Consider the following 21,035-nt stretch of genomic DNA (forward strand, 5'->3'; position numbering starts at 1 on the left):
CAGTCCCAAGAGAAACTCATAAAACTCAACTGCTGCCGGCAAAGTCCAAAGAAAAACTGAGTAGCTGCCAGCAAAGTATAGATGCTCTATTTTTAGACACGAGCTCTCTGCGCAGTCCCAAGAGAAACTCATAAAACTCAACTGCTGCCGGCAAAGTCCAAAGAAAAACTGAGCAGCTGCCAGCAAAGTATAGATGCTCTATTTTTAGACATGAGCTCTCTGTTGGCCAGCTGCTGCTTCACAAACTCCAGAATGCACATAGCAACAAACTAAAAAGATACATGGGCATGCATGCACACTAACTCCACCCACACACAACTTGTTTACAAAGAATGTGCTGCACCACCCCCAACTGGACCTGAGGTGAGGAGGCCTGACTAAACTATTTTATTTTCCTCACACTGGGTCACCAGACCCCTTACATACAGATCCACAAGCTAGGTAATTTGGAAAGATCCCGGAAGCCATTGACAGATGACACAAGCTCAGTCCTCAGCTTCTTCAGCAGCAGCAGAAGCTTATAGCAGCCTCTAGCAGCAGCAGTGGTGGCCTCCCAGAGCATCCAGGGGGCCCCAGGAGCAACAGCCTCTAGCAGCAGTAGTGGCCTCCCTGTGCCCCCCCCCAGGGGTATCCTGGGGGCGGGGGCCCTGTAGATCAGAGCCACTCATCCTTTATACTTAAGTCTGATAACCCAGGACACCTGGGTGCAAGTCAGACAACGAATGAACACCTGGGTGCACATGTGCAATTGCATTAGACAATAACCAAGGAACACCTGGGCATACGTGCATATTTATATCAAGTGCTCAGCAAGATTCTGAACATCTGAGGGAGCCCTGAGCATTTTCCTATATTTTCCCTACAGCCCTCATGTATCAAGAGATTTGGGGACTCTGTGAAGCCTCAGGTACCTCAGCTGACTTTAAAGTTCTGAGTGACTGCATCAGTGCAGGGGAGTGAGCAAGGGAAGGATAGCCAATATACTACTTTCCCCAGTCCCTAGAGCATAGGACTCCCTCCTTTCCCCCCACCTGGCAATATGGTTGCTCCCCAGGTGAGTGTGGGTTTTGAAGTCAGAACTGAATTTGCATTCTGTCTCTCCCACTATTAGCTGCATTATTTGGAGGCAGTTATTTATTTTTTTAAAAATTTTGTTTCTTCATTTTAAAAATGGGAGTAGGGCTGGCCAGTTAGCTCGGTTAGTTAGAGTGTGGTGTTATGACACCGAGGTCAAGGAAGTAAAATACTTACCTTGAAATGGTATTGCTATGACTAACTGAGGTGACGTGCACAAGGTGCTTAGTGCTGGGTTTGTCCATAGAGAGTGCTCAATGAATAGGGGCTGCTCCTATATTAAAACCCAGGTTCTCTGGCACAGCAAAGTGTATCATTCTAAAGGCAGAGATTTCTAATGTGAAAGCATTGCTAAATCTGGTCAAGATTTTTTTTTCTTTATAAAACTGTTGGGAATACAAGCAGGAAAGCCTACCAAAAAACTGAAAAAATAAATCTGGATTTAGTGGCTATAAAGATGGAGTTGTTAAAAGCTAAGCTGGGATGGGAACAGGGAGAGAAATAAAGAACATCTGTTGCTATTTGTGTCTTAGTCTGTTTTGTGCTGGTATAACAGAATACAACAGTCTGGATAATTTATAAACAATAGAAGTTTATTTGGCTCACAGTTCTGGAGACTGGGAAGTCCAAGATTGAGGGGCTGCATCTGGTGAGGGACCTCTTGCTGCATCATCCCTTGGTGGAAGGCAGAAGAGCAAGAGAGGGTGCAAGAGAGAGCAAGAGAGAAGGAGACCAAACTCATCCTTTTATCAGGAACCCCTTCCCATGATAACCAATCCACTCCTGCATGAATCCATTCATGCATGCAGAGCCCTCATGACCTAATCACCTCTTAAAGTTCCCACCTCTCAGCTCTGTTGCGTTGGGGATTAAGTTCCCAACACATGAACTTTGGGAGACACATTCAAACCATAGCAACCGGTAACATGAATATTGTCCTACCTCTCTGTGGGTGTCACCTATCCATTGGTACATCTTTGACATGTCCTCATATCTCCTCAACACCTTTGCTTCACATGAGCAAAAGTCCTGCTGAAGGAACTTACTTTGCATTATTTTGAATATTTTAAAAGATAATTTATTCACCCAACTGTACAATGAAAGTAAAACATAACATTATCTACATTGTTTACATCTAAACATCAGTTGAATCAGAAACAGGAAATAACAAAGCACAAAAATACACTTAAAACCAAATCACTTTATAGATTACCTCCCTCCCCGGTATTTCTGTAGTCCAAGTGGCAATATTTATTTTGATATGTTTTATCTCTATATCACAAGCTTTGGGGTTAGTTTTTTTACTCTAATATAAGTGTTTCTTTTATATACATACTCAATGTTAGTTCATTACAAGTTCTCCCCCCCCCTTATGAAATGCTGTGATAAATTCTATATTTGTCATCTTTTTACCATACTATTCTTTAGAAAGATTGTATTAATACTAATAAAGGCCCCTAACAATAGATAAATATGCCTGAAGAGGTTTTTTTTGTGTGTGTTTTTGCTAATTTCATGTGAATGAAGTATCTTGTAGTTCTTTTAATTTTTAACTAAAATTATAATGAATGTGAACATTTTCCCATTTTTAAAAAAGTGAACTATTTCTCCCTCTTTTTGTGTGAATTATCTAATTCAGGGATTAGCAAACTATGGACCATTGGCCAAATCTGGCCAGCTGCCTATTTCTGGAAATAAAGTTTTATTGGAATACAGCCATGCTCATTTGTTTGCATATTGTCTAAGGCTGCTTTTTGCAATGCAATGGCAGAGTTGAGTAGTTGCAACTGAGCAAAATCTAAAATATTTACTATCTGGTCCTTTACAGCAAAAGTTTTCAGACTCTGATCTCATCTCTTAGCTCTTATTCACTCCTGCTCTAACACACTTTATCCTCCAGCAATATCAAAGCACTTGTAATTTCCCTCGTATCATCATACTTTATGTTTTGGTATCTTTGCCCATGCTTTTCCCTCTGTCTGGAATTTATAATTCCCACTGTGCCAGGAAGATACATTCTTTCAAACCCTCCTCTAGAGGGCCGACCCCGTGGCGCACTCGGGAGAGAGTGCGGCGCTGGGAGCGCAGCAGCGCTCCCCCCCACGGGTTCGGACCCTATATAGGGATGGCTAGTGCGCTCACTGGCTGAGCGTGGTGCGGCTGGTCTCAAAAAAAAAAAAACCTCCTCTAGAGATGCTCATTCTATAAAGCATTCCCTTTCATTCAAATTTACCATGTTACTTTTTGTTAGAAGATGTTTACAACTGGTGTGAGAATCAAGAAAACAATGCCTGGGAAAGCACTTTATAAAACTACAATGTGATATGTAAAAGCAACTACTCCTAATGATAATTATAATAATTATTATTATGCTTGGCAGCATCAATGCCTACTTCTGTTTCTACTTTTATTTCAAACCATTTACAGGGAGCTTTTTAGACCTAAGCACCCAAATGGCCCTCATGGAGTAAAGGATCTGCCCTTTATTATAATACCTCTGTATTAAATACCATCAATACAGTGGGGTGCCTGGACTAGTTATTTCGGCAGTATCAAAGGCCAATTTGGATCAATTTTGTGTGTCTCATCAATTATTGAATAATCATTATGATGACTCAAAACATCAGTCAACCAATCAAACAAAAGAGCCCCAACCCTCTGTGTTATCTTTTTACTTGACTCTGGAGAACAAAGGTTGGAATCCTAGAGAAACAATAAATATGAAATCCTGAGAAAAACATGCTAAACCAAAGATCCATTCTATCCTTTTGTTGCAAGTATTACACAAAAATCAGACAAGATAATACCTCGGAGAAGAATTTCACTTATTCAGAAAAAAAAGGGACCTGAACCAAGATACACATAAGCCCAAAATTATGCCTAGAATCTTCGGGAATTCTTATCTTTCCAAAGTGCCTTTTAGAAGAACATGGCTCTGCACTACAACATATCATGGCTGTAGTTTTTTTTAATGGTTCTGCATTCTTGTGTCTGACTGCCCCCCCCCCGAATCAACAATATCTCATAGGAAATATTAACATGAAATATAATACATATAAAAACTGTAATAGCTACAGCGCTCATGTTTGTGTGTTTGTGTGTGTGTGTGTGTGTGTGTATGTGTGTGTGTGTGTTTGAGAGAGAGAATATACTTTATTAACTTAAACAATGATCTCTGCGAAATCGGGAAGGAGTTTAGCGATTTCCCTCTGCCTTGTGAAAAGTTTAATATATGTGCTGAAAGCTGTGAGGCTGAGGTTCAGATTACGCAGAGTGAAAGCTGGGGCGGTTGTGAATGCTCAGTCTCCCAGAGACGGAAGCTTTTACTTATAACTGCATTTCTGGAGAGGAGGGCGCCAGTTGCTTCACCACTTCCATTAAGGAGCAACTACTTATTTCAGCGGTGCCTTTCTCTCAGGAAGTGCAATATATAGTAAGGGCAGAAAAATAAGCAAAGGAGGAAATTTGATATTGATTTTCTTTTCTTCTGTGAAATTACATGAAAGCTCAATGTAGATTTCCTGGCCTATTTTCAAATGTAAAAATAGACAATGTTAGAGGTGAGGTAATAACACATGGGTAGAAGGAGATTTCCATGCTGAACAAGCAAAATTTTGATGTGAGACAGACTTGGATTGAAATCCTGCCTCTACCACCTTCCATGTGATCTTGGACAAGTCACTTAACCACTTGTATCCTTGATTTCCACATTTGTACAATGGGAGAAAATAGCACTTACTTTATAGGGTTATGTAAGAATTAAATGAAGTGATGTCTACAAAGTGTCTGGCATATATTAGGCTTTCTACATTAATGGTAGTGAGTATTATTGCTATTAAGCTATTAACCCTATAATGTTTAGTTGATTTGAAAAGTCTAAATGGGAAGTGCAAAGGTTCTTAAGATGACTATGTAAATCATAGAATTGTAGGCTGTTTAAGAGGGAAGGGATTTTTAGAGATCTTCTGGTCCAAACCTCTCATTTTGCCAGCTACCGAACTGAGTCTGAGAGAAGAGATGGCATTTGCCTAGAGTCAGTAGGATGATTAGGATCAGAGCCAGCTGCTGAAGCCAGGTCTTCAGTTTCCCAGGTTAGTGCTCTATTTCTATTCTACTCTGCCTCATTTTTATCATTCTTCACCTTCTTACAAATGGCTACACTCAGGTCACCCAGAGTGACTCAGAGGAGCCACATAGTATGGAAAACTGACAAATGGCCCTTGAATTCTATTAAAGACCTCCCTAGTACTAGTTTCTTTGACAGTACCCATGGCCCCAAAGCAGCCTCTAGCCTCCTCCTGCTTCTCGTAGTCTCTGTGAATAGGATGCTTCAGCTGGATGATCCTGACAAACAGGCTCATTCTGATGCCAGACGAGAGAGTCTAGGGAGACCTGATAGCCGGCCTCAACCTACCCCATTCTCTTACCTGTTCTCGACTCTGCTACAGGAAAGAATTTAAGAGCAGAGTCACACTACAAAGTGAGAACAGGTTTAATGTAACGAATAAGAGATACAGATTTCACAGAGAAAGAGCAGCCTAGCTCCATAGACTGAGCAGGGCCCATATCAATTTTAATACAAAAATAAGAAATATGCATTCACAAAGTGCAAACTGGCTCTAGAGTGAACAGCAGCCTGCTAAAGGCAAGTTTGATACAAAAAGTAAGAAACAGACACCTCAAGAGAAGTGCAGGCTGGCTCCAAGAGAAACAGCTGCTCCTCCTAAGGGGATTCTACTTTTGTAGTTTCACTAATACATATTCATGCTATCTAATGAATATTCAGCTATGGGGGGGTCCCAGTTATATAACAGGTTGGACATATGCTTGGTTGGTCTCTTTTCAGGGCATGCTCATTGGTCAAATTCTATCACATGCACTGAACATATTCAAGAATATTCTGTGCTCTTTAGCACCTCTGGTGGAAGGTAATTCAAAGGATAAATTCCACTTTGCTGAGCATGCTTGGCTGCTAGGATTATATAACTCCTTTCTACTGAGCATGCTCAGCCACTTGATTTGCATAAATTTGCTCCTTGTGGTCTCAGTCTCTCTGTGTTGGTACAGAAAGTATGTGCAGTAAGCAACAGTTACTCTTGTCTAGGGGGAGGGCCTAGAGGACTAGCTTGAGACTTTGGGGAGTGACTGGAAACCCCCAGGTGTGTCCTGAAATCTGAAACTATGGAAACTGAGCACCTCCCATCTCAGTTTGTTTAAGGTTTTCTCTTTTCAGGAATAGGGATTCCACACTCCAAAATAAAACAAAGCAAACCTGGCTATCATCTGTCCAGAAAGTACATCTGTAAAGAAAAACAAAACTTTGAGTTAATATTCTTTGATATCTATCATTATTGAGTACTTAATATATGCCAGGGACTCTTCCCAGCACTTTATATTTTTTATACTCTTTTTTGCCAATATTTTTTTTATTGTGGTACAACACACATAACAGAAAATTTATCATCTTAACCATTTTACATATACAGTTCAGTGGCAATAAGTACATTAAGTACATACTGTTGTACAATATTTGCCCTTTTGAGACTGGCTTATTTCACTTAGCATAACGTCTTCAAGGTTCGTCCATGTTGTAGCATATGTCAGAATTTCCTTCCTTTTTAAGAGTGTGTAATATTACACTGTATGCATATACTACATTTTACGTATCCATTCATCTGTTAATGGACATGTGCGTTGCTTCCACATTTCAGCTATTGTGAATAATGCTGCTATGAATGTGGATTACAAATTTCTCTTCAACACTCTGCTTTCAACTCTTGTAGGTATGTTGGGCCGGCCCGGTGGCGCACTGCTACAGTGCGCCGCTTGGGAGCATGGCGGCGCTCCCGCTGAGGGTTCGGATCCCACATACAGACCAGTTCCTGCTCACTGGCTGAGCGAGGTGCGGGCGCAGCACCGAGGTTTGCGATCCTGTTGCCGGTCCCGGTCTGGTACGGGCGCGACACTGAGGGTTGCGATCTGTTGCCAGACACGAAAAAAGACAAAAAGGAAAAAAAACAAAACAAAAAAACTCTTGTAGGTATGTAGCCAGAAGTGAAATTTCTGGATCATATGGTAATTCTGTTTTTAATTTTTTGAGGAATTGCCGTACTGTTTTCCAAGGCGGCTGTACCATTTTACATTCCAACCAAGTGCACAAGGGTTCCAATTTCTCCACATCCTCGCCAACACTTATTTTCTGTTTTCTGACTAGTTATAAGTGTGTTCAGATTTTCTATTTCTTTGTGATTTAGTCTTGGTAGGTGTTGAGTTTCTAAGAATTTGTCCGTTTTATCTAGGTTATCCATAGTACTCTCTTAGAATCCTTTTTATTTCTGTAGAATTGGTAGTAATGTCCCCACTTTCATTTTTGATTTTAGTAATTTGAGTTTTCTTTTTTTTTTTCTTAGTCCATCTAGCTAAAGGGGTGTCATTTTTGTTGATTTTTTTGAAGAACCAACGTTTGGTTTAGTTGATTTTTTTCCCATTGTTTTTCTGTTCTCTATTTCTTTTGTCTCTGCTCTAACCTTTATAATTTCCTTCCTTCTGTACCTTTGTGTTTAATTTGTTCTTTTTGCAGTTCCTTAAGAGTAAAATTAGGTTTTTGATTTAAGATGTTTTTTCTTTTGTAACGTAAGTGTTTATAGCTATTCATTTCCCTCTTAACACTGCTTTCACTGTGTCGCATTAGTTTTGGAATGCTGTATTTTTTGCACTTTGTTAATCAGCACAAAAAAACTAAACCAGGTTTTATTATGTATTCCCATTTTACAGATGAGGACACTGGGGCCCAGAGGGGTTAAGTAACTTGCTCAGTGACCCAGTCGGTATGTAGAAGAACCAGGTCTAGGCCAGGCAGTCTGGATGCACAATCCACACTCCTGACCACAGTGTTATCTGCCTCTCTGGCCTAGCATCTCCCCCAGGGTGAAGAGCCAAAAACTATTCAAGGCCAAGTGAACATGTTCAGGATCTCCTTTTGATTTTGTTAGTTCTTCACTTAGCATAACGTCTTCAAGGTTCGTCCATGTTGTAGCATATGTCAGAATTTCCTTCCTTTTTAAGAGTGTGTAATATTACACTGTATGCATATACTACATTTTACGTATCCATTCATCTGTTAATGGACATGTGCGTTGCTTCCACATTTCAGCTATTGTGAATAATGCTGCTATGAATGTGGATTACAAATTTCTCTTCAACACTCTGCTTTCAACTCTTGTAGGTATGTTGGGCAGGCCCGGTGGCGCACTGCTACAGTGCGCCGCTTGGGAGCATGGCGGCGCTCCCGCTGAGGGTTCGGATCCCACATACAGACCAGTTCCTGCTCACTGGCTGAGCGAGGTGCGGGCGCAGCACCGAGGTTTGCGATCCTGTTGCCGGTCCCGGTCTGGTACGGGCGCGACACTGAGGGTTGCGATCTGTTGCCAGACACGAAAAAAGACAAAAAGGAATAAAAACAAAACAAAAAAACTCTTGTAGGTATGTAGCCAGAAGTGAAATTTCTGGATCATATGGTAATTCTGTTTTTAATTTTTTGAGGAATTGCCGTACTGTTTTCCAAGGCGGCTGTACCATTTTACATTCCAACCAAGTGCACAAGGGTTCCAATTTCTCCACATCCTCGCCAACACTTATTTTCTGTTTTCTGACTAGTTATAAGTGTGTTCAGATTTTCTATTTCTTTGTGATTTAGTCTTGGTAGGTGTTGAGTTTCTAAGAATTTGTCCGTTTTATCTAGGTTATCCATAGTACTCTCTTAGAATCCTTTTTATTTCTGTAGAATTGGTAGTAATGTCCCCACTTTCATTTTTGATTTTAGTAATTTGAGTTTTCTTTTTTTTTTTCTTAGTCCATCTAGCTAAAGGGGTGTCATTTTTGTTGATTTTTTTGAAGAACCAACGTTTGGTTTAGTTGATTTTTTTCCCATTGTTTTTCTGTTCTCTATTTCTTTTGTCTCTGCTCTAACCTTTATAATTTCCTTCCTTCTGTACCTTTGTGTTTAATTTGTTCTTTTTGCAGTTCCTTAAGAGTAAAATTAGGTTTTTGATTTAAGATGTTTTTTCTTTTGTAACGTAAGTGTTTATAGCTATTCATTTCCCTCTTAACACTGCTTTCACTGTGTCGCATTAGTTTTGGAATGCTGTATTTTTTGCACTTTGTTAATCAGCACAAAAAAACTAAACCAGGTTTTATTATGTATTCCCATTTTACAGATGAGGACACTGGGGCCCAGAGGGGTTAAGTAACTTGCTCAGTGACCCAGTCGGTATGTAGAAGAACCAGGTCTAGGCCAGGCAGTCTGGATGCACAATCCACACTCCTGACCACAGTGTTATCTGCCTCTCTGGCCTAGCATCTCCCCCAGGGTGAAGAGCCAAAAACTATTCAAGGCCAAGTGAACATGTTCAGGATCTCCTTTTGATTTTGTTAGTTCTGTGGGCTCTTTCAATACAGGCAGTTTGGAGGGCTAAGGATTTACCTGCTTATGTATATTCCATGAGTTCTGAAGTCTAAAAGTTAATGAACAACCAAAAGAACTGGAGGTTCTGGAGAGACTGTGTGATACAGAGTCAGAAGAGCCAGGCTGCTGTGTTGGTACCAATAAATTAATTCATTAATGTCAATTAAAGTTTTCCTACCTTTCGAGTTTTCTCATTTATAAAGTGTGGAAAATCACCCCTGCCTGGCCTGCCTCCACTCTTCAGTAAAAATTGGGAATTATCACATCCTCAGCCTCTCCTTTCTGTTCCCTTCCCTTCCCATTTCTGTAGTGACCTCTTCCAAGGGCCAGGGTCTATACAGTTTCCTCCCTCTCTCTTTCTCAAAGAAGAAATCCTGCAGCAAAATTCCCAGAATTCATTTAAAAAGTAGTAATTATAATCATTACAGTCTATTAGCACCTTACTGTATGCTATGCGTTTTCATATACTTTATTACTGAATTCAATTCTTCCAAGACCTCCCAGGGCTAGAGGTGGATGAATGGAAATCATGTTATTATTCCTGTTTTGTAAACAAAGACATTGAGAAGGGTTCAAGGAGTTTCCTATGGTGCCCTGGCGCTTGAATCCAAGTTGTCTCACTGCCAATCCTGTATGCTTTCCACTCTGCTGTTCTTGCCTGAAACCCATGTTCTTTCTCTTCCATGAGCCATTTAAATGTTAGGTCATTTCTAATAATGGAATGAAATAGTTTATCTTCTGTACAATANGCCATTTAAATGTTAGGTCATTTCTAATAATGGAATGAAATAGTTTATCTTCTGTACAATAAATACATTTTGGGTGTTTTTCACAAGGTTAGGTTATTGTGAAGACGAAATTAATAGAAAGTATGTAAAAGTTCTTTACAAATAACAAAGTGCTTTTTAAGTGTGAGATAGCATTATTATTTAACTGATATTTAATAGTAATTCTTTAAAACCTAGCATGGAAAAGAAACTCTAGAGAAGCAAATTAGTGATATGCTATTAAATACAATCACTGTGGGACACAAAATCCATGAATTGTTTGGCTTGTCTTGCCAGGGCCATACGGTAAGCAAAGAAGTAGACCAAGAATCAACTTTATGAGAGATACCTATGATATTTGAGGCTTCTTACTCACATGGTTTGCAGTACATTTTAAAATGTGCTTAGAATTAAAAATAATACTGTACATTGAATTTCAACAATGTAGGTATAATGGCTTGGTGTGATTCCATAGGTAATCAAAGTAATATACTTGTACAAGCAAAACTATGTAAGAAACAAATTATGTTTTCATTGCCTCAAAGTATTGATCCATATGTTGAGGAATCACTAATTTTCCATCCTCAACTGGCCCAATTTCCAGCAGAGGATTTCAAGACTTAATCCAAGCACCCGTCACAGTATTTAAATCTCTCAAATCTTCTCTTAGAATCTAATCATTAGAAATAATAATAATAATAATAATAATAATAATAATAATAATAATAATAGTAGTAGTAGTAGTAGTAGTAGTAGTAGTAGTAATACTAGCAGCTCTCGTGTACCCAAACAAGCACTGCGCTAAACACTCTCCATTTATTATCTAATTTAATCTTCACAACAGCCCTTATGGGTGACTACTGTTTTTTTCACTTTTTATATACAAAAAACATTGAAGCTTAGAAAAGTTATTTGTCCGAGGTCACACATCTGTTAAGTGGCACTTCTGCTTGAGAAAATCAACCCAACCTCTCATCCCTCTGTTGGTACCTCTTTTCCCACTTATGACCCCAGTGCCTTTATAATTCCTGGGTACCCCTTACTCGAATGACTCTTCATCTAACCCCCAGACCTCCTCTCCCTGAGAAATGCCTGCTCCAGAATTTCAACTTTCATCAAAATATGTCCCTTTCCTCAGGATCTTCCTCTAAATTTTTATTAATAAATTCTGGCAAACAATCTCCATTAATGAGTTAATGTGAAATGGGCTAACCCCTTCCTAGTAATATATGTTTATTTTAATAGCAGGGACTTTTTGAAAGCAATGATTTAACCTAAGAGTTCTAGAATTTCAGGCATTGTGGTTGCTTGGAGATGAAGATTAGGCTGCTAGAGAGGCCTTTTAAACTCTAGCAAGGGAAAGATGAGGAAGGAACAGGGATGACTTCAAGGAAGGAAGCAGTGACTTACTTTGAAAGTCTTCATCAATGCCTTCAGTGGTGTTAGATTCAGTGGATTACCGTTTTCTTTTTTTTTTAGACTTGTGATGTTGAAAAGGACTGAGGAGTTGAGCTGGTCTAAATTCTCACTGGAATTCATTTATATAAAACAGGCCCCACTCCCAACACTTGGGGAGAAGTGAATGAGAAAAGTTTGGAGGGCTCAAATTTCACTACTTACAAAAGTATTTGCTATATTACAATTTTTAAAAACATTTTTATTTAACAAAAAATCATTTCATCTCATGTGATTTATATAAAGCAAAATACAGAGGAAGAGTATGAGCTTTGACCCATTTTTAACATTTACAGAACATTAACATTCATTTTATGACAAAATCCATAACTTAGAGTGTTGCTTTGTTATTTTTAAAGCCTCCAGTTAAGTTCCTATCAACTGTTCTTGGCAAAAGTAATCTTCAGTTTTCGGGAATGAATATAAAACTGACCATCTCAACATGCAGCCTCACGTTGATGAATCTTGAAAACCAACAGGTAAGATCGTGAATGTCATTTACAGTTTAATATATCGTCTATTTTTCCAGAGAAGTCTGGGTAATATAGAGAACAAAGTTTCAGACAGAGTATGCTCACAATCTAATAAGGCACAAGGGAAAAAATCTGCCCAAGAGTTAGGTACAACAATAATTAGAACATTACTAACCCATTACTGGAGCATTTAACTGCTTACATACTTGCCCCTACCTAATCGGCTTTGTATGAAGAACTAAGGTGCAAAGAACATAGTAAATACCATCTGGCGACTCATATCCTTGAATTGGCCATTGCTTAGTCTCTGCCAATGCTCCCCAAAAAGAAAGCAATTCCATTATCAGAACTATCAGACTGTGTGTTGGAGTAGGGTGCAGATGAGGGACAAAGGGGAAAGGTGATGTTAGGGTTAATGTTCTATCTAATTGAAATTAAGCAGAACACATTTTCTTCCAACTCTTGTGGTTGAAAAGCTTTCTGAAATGTTATTGCACAAAAATAACTTTTTCTTCCTTGATGATTTATGATACCACAGTGTGTTCGAGTTTTCATTACAATCCTCATTTCTCATGGAACAGCATTGCTGAAGCAAATTTAAAAGATATACAGGCATTTGGCTAACTATATACCTAAACTAGGACACTCTTTTTGACTTGCTGTTAATCTTTTAAGGTAAATTCCTTATATCAAGTTATTTAGGTGTGTTAGAGTCTGATTTTTCTCTTTGTCTGATGTAGTGATTTGAGATTCTTAATATTTAAAGTTTTACTGTATGGAGTGCTGTCGATCAAGGACTCATGGAAGGTTTAATGTATACTTGGCAATGATAAAACACAAAAACATATATAGCTTTGAGGTCATATATGAGTTGAAATGCTGGCTTTGTCACTTACTAGCAAGTTATCCTACTGCTCTGAGCTTCAGTTTTCCACATCAGTGAAATAAAGATTACAATACCTGTTCATAGGGTTTCTGAGAGGATGGATTTAGCAGTGTGTCTTGAAGCGCTATTTAGAGGATTAAACGAGGTACTGGATGTAAATTTGCTTGGCACAGTGATGGTCACATGGTACCTATTATTATTATTTACTCAAACATTCTTTCTCAGAGACCTTTACATATAGTCAGTACTTAACAGGGAAAGCCTATATAATATATAAAATTATAAAATTATCAGTAACATATAAGTATAGGTTTTGTAGGCTGCTTTATTTTCTAAATTCAAAACCAGAATAAAATACATTGCTTATGTGATAGTATGAAACACCTTAGAGGAAAATGCTTATGAAATAGTTCAGAATAGATTCCTACCTAGTTGGGTCTTGACTGATTATCCAAGAGAGGTAATACCATTGGCATAGTGACAGCATAACATTTTGTGCTACACTTGGAAGATGGAACACATTCATACGCTTTGACCTCAAGACGTGTAGATGCAAAATTTATTTTTAGTTTTCACTCACATGTGTGGTACTATGGAGGCTCGATGCTTCTAGTTGTGAGATCTCACTGCGTATAGGAGCCCTTGAATTATCACAGAGTTTTTTAAGAGAGAGAGAGTAGGCAAAGCTGGAGCCATCGTGGTGTCAGCCTTATGTGTGGAATCTAATGATCATTTTTAAAATGCCCTTTCAGTGTGGTACCTGAAGTGAATGGGGGATTTATGAAGAATAGGGTTGTGGTACATGAGGTGGGTCACAGTTTATTCTCAGCTTCTTTCCCCTCCACTGCTTTTCTTCAGGCCACAGCAGTTAGAGGTGATATTACTACACACTCATAATCTTTCAGGCAAAATTGAGGCAGGGACATTGTGCACATATGGCTTCCTCTGTGTGCACCAGTAGCTATAGCAATGATGTGCTTTTGAGAGTAACTCACATCTTTTTCGCAGTGGTGGTATGAAATGGGGTTGTGTTCAGCCCACTGCTAGAGTGAGGGCGAAAGTTAGGATTTCATTGATCTCAGACCCAGCGACTGATTTTTAATAATTATTTTGAGCTATTGTGCAGGCCTGAGAGAAACGACTGCAGGGTGGGGGTGGGAGGGTGGGGGGGCGGGGTGGAGAATTTTCACCAATGATGCTTCAACTCAAGAAGCTTGAAGCTTGAGTTGAAGTCTCATGAAAAGGGCAACTAAAATGTTCAAGGGATGAAGGTGTCAGAGAAGAGAGACCTTATGTATGTAGCGTGACAAAAGAATTTATTAAATCCTTAAAGAAAGCTATCCCTGGAGGTTCTAAGATAAATACAAAGAAATACTAATGCCTTCCCTGTCCCCCACTTAACTAAGAGATACTTTGGACTGAAAACATAAACAGGTTCAAGTTTATGAATATATTAATAAATGACAGCATTTATGGGTCAAATGGTTCACATTTATCTTCAGTCACTGAGGACATTAAGAATATAACCGTTCATTCCCAGAAAATGTTTCATAGATCCTTAGAGGTAGAAAATGAAATTATATAAAACACACAGTGTCTGCAATGTAAAAAAATTACTATAATTTAGGGTGGGAAAACACATTTTGCAAAGGCAAGTTATAGGAGTTTCTGTAAATTCTTTGTTTTAAAATCCAAGCAACAGACTTTCTTGACATACTTTAATATAGTATTTTAGGGTGTTAAGCAAAAGTGTCAGAATCTCAGTAGCTCCTGCTCCCACTAATTCTTCACTCATTTCTAAAACTATCACCAACTCTAACAGCTACTGAACTGAGAAGCATAATGAAGAGATAAAGATAAGACAGGCAGGAAATGGAGACATCATTTAGTCTCCATGAGGAGAGGCAACTTCAAATATCTAGAGGCCAGGAGGGTAATGCAAACTGTCTAGGTGCAAGAAAAAACAATGGTGCAAGCACAGTGATAAATGACGGCCACTGCTACTTAGCCTCTATGTTTGGGAGACAACACTGGGGAACCTGGGAGTGTGAATCAGATGCTTTTTGCCATGTAAGACTGTAGGTTAAGGGCTGCCAGATCTTCCACTTTTGCTGGGAGGGTGGGGGTGGGGGGGAGATAGAAATCTCTGGATTGAGATGTTGGTGTCTAATTAAATTAAAATTATAAGCATGAGCCAAACAAAATAGATCTGTGGTCTGAGGGTAGTCAACGTGGGACATATGATCTAAGCAAACATTTATAATACATACCGATAGGTCTGGGAAACCGTCCCCAATCACACTATGTATTTATAAACTTCTTTAAATTCCTTACCCCTATTCCACATCTCCTCCCTCTCCCCCATTGCAAAATCAGTATTAAAACTTCCCCAGAACTTTTCCCTTTAATTCCTATTAAATGAAGATATGTATATACATCTTCATTTAATCCTCACAATTTGTACATGCTTTTATCCCTATTTTCAGTTTAGGAGCCAAGCCAGAGAAATTAAGTATTTAACAGTTACTGAGTTAATAAGCAGTGGAACCCAAATTTGAATCAGGTAGTCTGGTTCCAGTCTGTGATAACTGTAATGTTTAAAAGAAATACAAGTGATTTTACACTCCTAAAAGGGTTGTTAAAATGTTACCATTTTCTATCTTCAGGAAATATGAACAAGTATTATCATCAGTGGTCTCTTGGCTTACTGCCTATTTTTAAGACCAACTAACCAACCTTCAGTCAGTTGCAGAGCTCAGGTCTCTCCAAGATGAGCCTTCAAATCTAACAGGGATTGGTTCCCTCCCAGCTTTGCTCCCCACTCTGCCCCCGAGAGAAACCGAATCACAACCTCCCAGTTTTTAGCACTTTTTTCTCAGCCTGTCTTTCCAGGCATCTTCATCTGGAGGTAAATGCAACTGGCCAATTTATTCTGCACTGGTGTTCTTCCCCCCCCCCCCCCCCGTAAAAGTACTGTTAATTTACATTACACTTGCAATTAATTATCTACCCACAAATTCATCTGACTGCAGCTACAAGCTATTTGAGAAAGCAATGGAAGAGGGCAAGTATGGGAGAGGCAGAAGGATTAAGATGTGTAAGTGCCAACATTTACTTCCAGTCTAGTCTTTTTCCTCCATCTCTCCCTTCCCCACCCAACCAAGCTAGTTTTTGAGCAATTATAATCATCCTTACTTGTCACAGACCTATATTCTACAGTCCCCCCCCCCGCCCCCAAGATAGAAATGACTATAAAATAAATTAGGTTCTGAGTTACCCTGCTGTATTGGATACATCCTTTACTACCATAAAGGAGCAGGGGCATCTGGTGCCTTTTTATTGATGATAAAACCTGTGTATATACTCATTTTGCTGGGCATAATTCTGAAGTAATTGCTTTCATGAACTTTAACATCTTCATAAAATAACCACAGCAACACACTCATTGATAGGACAGGTTTTTCTGTTGCAAATTCTTACAGGCAATACTTACTAAGTTAATTTACAGAAATTAATTTGTAAATCAGGTATTAGAAGCCGAATCATTTTCCCTTATAAATACTGGTTAAGTTTAAATCATAAAGTGGCTGCAATAATACATACAATAAAAAAGTAGGACACAGAGAAAGTATGTATACAATATTATTAGCCAAACAAAATACATAGAACAAGAAATTTTATTATTTCCAATGCTGGTGCATAACCATTAACAAGCTTAATTAGAGGAGGAGACAGAGGGAAACTTCAGATAATGAGGTGGATTTCTGGGTAGGTTTAAAATCTTTAAAGGTTGATGGCATAATTGTTCACAAAATCTTTTTTAGATATAGGGCTTTCCTTTTACTTGACAATTTTCACTAACAGTTCTTAAGTTATGAAGTTCAACTAAATTCTTTCACCCATCAAGTTAAATGAAAAGAGAGCAAGCAAAACAAAATTTCTCTAGTATATAAGGGTGTTAGAAATCGTTTTTCTTTGAACTTTCACATACATTTTAATAAAGTTTCAAATTTAGATATTAAGAATGTTTTAATTTTTGACTTTTAAAAATAGTCACGGTAATGGATTTTGTTGAATTATAGATCACAGTAGATTTATAAATTATCAAGATACATGTACAAACAATTTCAGATGCTCTTGGAAACACATTTTAAGATATAGCACATGTGATACATATTTCTTTTTCAGTTTGCTCATCCTTTGGGATAATGAAGAATACTCAATTTATATTACACTGAAAGTTTAACCTTTGATAACTACAGCTTGAATAGATCACAAACTGGAATTTTCTAAGTTTTCTCAACAGGCTTTTCAGTCCAAATAACTCAAAGATATCTTGTGTTCTAGTTTCTCACTACATAATTATTATCAGTGGGCTCCTGTATTGGCAGTTTGTCTTTGTCATGACTTATTCTTGCAAAACCATCTTTACAGAAAAACAAACATGAATGACATTCTTCCCAATGCAAGGAAAATGATCTGGATCAAGAACAAAGTCAAAGCCATAGGTGTTTCAGGACATTCTTGAAAACAGGTTTCAGCAGTCCTCAGATCCTTGTTCTTTTGTGTTAATGATTTTCTTCCTTTTTCACAACTGTGCAGTCATTGTCCTATTGTCTTCCAATCTGAAAAACAAAACCAAACTTCTATCTTTTCGAAGATTAAGGTTTTCATTGGCACAGAACTATTTGGAACGAACCCCCAAAGACAGTGGAATGTTGGGTCTCTCCTCGAGTAGTTTCCTCCTCTTTTAACAGCATTTAACTACTCTCTGTCAATAATCTCATCACAGCCGAGTTCTTCGGTCAGACGATTGACAACCATAAGTGAAAAGAGCTCTTCGATAAAAGCTAATTGATCAAATGGGGTCTTCTCGTAATGCATCTGAAACCCGCCATCCAGGGCTACTTCTCTCGCTCTGGATGTTCTCAGAAACATCTTGTTGGCTTCTTCAAGGGCCGCTGATACTCTGTAGCCCGCACCACTCAGCTGCTCCTCTTCTGGATAGTCGTAGTCGTCCTCCCAGTCGTCAAACTCCTCGCACTCTTCCTCGCTCTCGAAGTCTGGGCCCGCGACCTGGCCTGGCTGCTCCCCAGGGTTGGGCCCGTTAGCAAGGCCCCGTTTCCCCTCTGGCGCCGCCACTGGCTGGGCCTCCTCCTCCTCCATTGGGCCTTCCTCCTCGAGCTGTGGCGGGGCCCCGTTGCGGGAGGGGCTCAGGGATGGCTCCCGGTTCCCGCTGCCTACCTCCATCTGCGGAAGGTCTCCCTCGCCAGGCATCACGTCCATCTGCAGATCACAGCTCTCTTCATAGAGCTCGGACAGCTCTGCCATTTCCGACATTGTAAAACGGCTCAACCTCCTGCAAGACGCTCTCAGCCGACACCGGAGCTGGGCGGTTTTGCGCGTGCGCAAACGCCGCGCGCTTGCGTAACCCCGTGCGCATGCGTGACTCCCAGACACCGCCTCCCGCTTGGCGCTCCACTGTGGCGGGAGCCGCTAAGGGAACGTTAACGTGGTCGGGTGGGCTGCTTTCTGTCGTTTCGAACTTCGTACCTAGAGACTCTACGTGCAAGAGCGTTATTTACTCTCTGCGTTACTGTTGCTTATGATACTGCAAACTGGCGAATTCCTTACGTGGCCTCCGTAGCGACCTTTAATGCTCCTCCCTTTCCTCCCCTCTTCTTCCCCCAGGCAATCGCATCTGTTCCAAGGTTTTAATTACCTTTTATCTATGCACTAATGACTTCTAAATACGCATCTTCAAACCAGACAATATCCGCAACTGCAAAGCGAGAACTGACCCATTTTGCTGTTCTATTTTTGTCCTTAAAACAATGGTAAATGCACAATCTACCACTAACTACCCCTAAGTTATAGTGAAGAGATCCCTTTCTTTTCCCATTTCTGTTCTTTTTCTTTTCCCAGGAGGTAACCTTCCGCTGTTATCAATGTGGTGTGTATCCTTTAAGTCCTTTTTCTTTGCATTTACATGGATCTTTTATGTATTCGTGGAAAAATACTGTTGTATTTTTTTCTACATGTTTTACATAACTCTTCAACTTAAAAAAGCTTCAGCAGTGTCTTGAAGATTTAGCTTTGTTAATATACATAGATATAACTACGTATTTTTTTATTTGTGTAAATATAGTATGTATATAATTGACCTAATCACAGACGAATAATTTGTTTGGGTTTTTTTTGACATTATATACTATGAGTAAATAAATATCTGTGTTTGCCACTGTTTTCCTAGAATAAATACCTAGAAATGGAAAGGTGGAACTGTAGGGTATGCATAGAATTGAGGCCTCTATGTCTGTGAGTTCTGCGTTTGTGGATTCAACCAAGAGTGGATCAAAACTATTTGAGAAAGAAAGTTGGGGTCTGTACTGAACATGTACAGACTTTTTTCTTGTCAGTATTCTCTAAGCAATACAGTATAACAACTATTGAAATATGTAGCATTGACATTTATTAGGTATTATCAGTAATCTAGAGATGATTTAAAGTATATGGAGGATGTGCATAGGTTATATGCAAATACTGGGCCATTTTATTTCAGAGACTTGATATCCGTGGGAGTTCCTGAAGTGAATTTCCCATGGATACTGAGGGACTGTAGTTTAAATAAATACTGTCAAATTTCTCTCCAAAGTTGCTGTACAAATGTAAGTTCTAGCCTGCAGTGTTTGGGGATACCCACATGCTTGCCACACATGATTTTGCTGAACTTTAACAATTTTATCAGTTTAATGGTATCTTGTTTTATTTTTTTCATAGCTTTGATATCTTGGAGATTGATTATCTTTCAGTATGTTTATTGTGTATTTGTATTCCTGTGAATTAACTGGCTTTATTTTGGGTTTGTTTGTTTTTCTTATTGATTTGTAGAAGTTCCTTGTATATTTTCTATATGAATACATTATTTTTCATGTTACAAATATATTCTCCCTGCCTGTTGTTGTATATTCTGTATTAGTGGTCTTATACAAAACTTTCAAAATAGTTTTCATGCAGGGCCGGCCCATGGCTCACTTGGGAGAGTGTGGTGCTGATAATACCAAGGGCACGGGTTCGGATACCTATATAGGAATGTCCCATGGCTCACTTGGGAGAGTGTGGTGCTGACAACACAAAGTCAAGGGTTAAGATCCCCTTACTGGTCATTCTTTTTTTTTTTTTTTTTTCGTTAAATTTTTATTTTGTCAGTATACAATGTATGTGATTATGATGGCCCATCACCGACATCACCCTCCCTCCTCCCTCTCTTCCCTCCCCCCCAAGAATGTCCTTTCTGTTTGCTTGTTGTAACAACTTCAAAAAAGTATAGTTGTTGGGCCGGCCCGGTAGCGCACTGCTACAGTGCGCTGCTTGGGAAGCGCGGCGGCCCTCCTGCTGAGGGTTCGGATCCCACATACAGACCGGCCGCTCACTGGCTGAGCAAGGTGCGGGAGCAATACCGAGGGTTGCGATCCCGATGCCGGTCCCGGTCCGGTACGGGCGCGACACTGAGGGTTGCAATCCGTTGCCAGTCACGAAAAAAGACAAAAAGGGGGAAAAAAAAAAAGTATAGTTGTTATATCTTCTTCCCCCCCCCCCTGGTTTTTTTTGTGTGTGTATGTGGGTGAATTAATTTGTTTATTTTTTAGCTCCCACCAATGAGTGAGAATATGTGGTATTTCTTTTTCTCTGCCTGACTTGTTTCACTCAATATTATTCTCTCAAGGTCCATCCATATTGTTGCAAATGGCAGTATTTCATTCGTTTTTATAGCTGAGTAATATTCCATTGTGTATATATACCACATTTTCCATATGCACTCATCCGATGATGGACATTTGGGTGATTCCAACTCTTGGCTATTGTAAAGAGTGCTGCAATGAATATTGGGGTACAGGTATACCTTCGACTTGATA

General features: G+C 39.3%; 2 protein-coding genes across 2 annotated transcripts in view; one reads left to right on the forward strand and one right to left on the reverse strand.

The window, feature by feature from the left end:
- SHC4 (SHC (Src homology 2 domain containing) family, member 4) overlaps nt 1-21,035 on the forward strand; it is a 146,720-nt gene that overhangs the window by 61,645 nt on the left and 64,040 nt on the right. Inside the window, exon 5 of the mRNA XM_008568656.1 lies at nt 12,098-12,239. Within this exon, the coding sequence (XP_008566878.1) occupies nt 12,098-12,239 (142 nt within the window). The remainder of the gene's footprint in view (nt 1-12,097; nt 12,240-21,035) is intronic.
- On the reverse strand, nt 16,778-18,518 carry EID1 (EP300 interacting inhibitor of differentiation 1). Its single transcript, XM_008568655.1, has one exon. The coding sequence runs from the start codon at nt 18,457-18,459 to the stop codon at nt 17,884-17,886; it is 576 nt and encodes a 191-aa protein (XP_008566877.1). The 5' UTR covers nt 18,460-18,518; the 3' UTR covers nt 16,778-17,883.

The sequence above is a fragment of the Galeopterus variegatus genome, unplaced genomic scaffold, assembly GCF_000696425.1.
Source record: "Galeopterus variegatus unplaced genomic scaffold, G_variegatus-3.0.2 Scaffold429, whole genome shotgun sequence".
In the NCBI taxonomy this organism is placed as follows: Eukaryota; Metazoa; Chordata; class Mammalia; order Dermoptera; family Cynocephalidae; genus Galeopterus; species Galeopterus variegatus.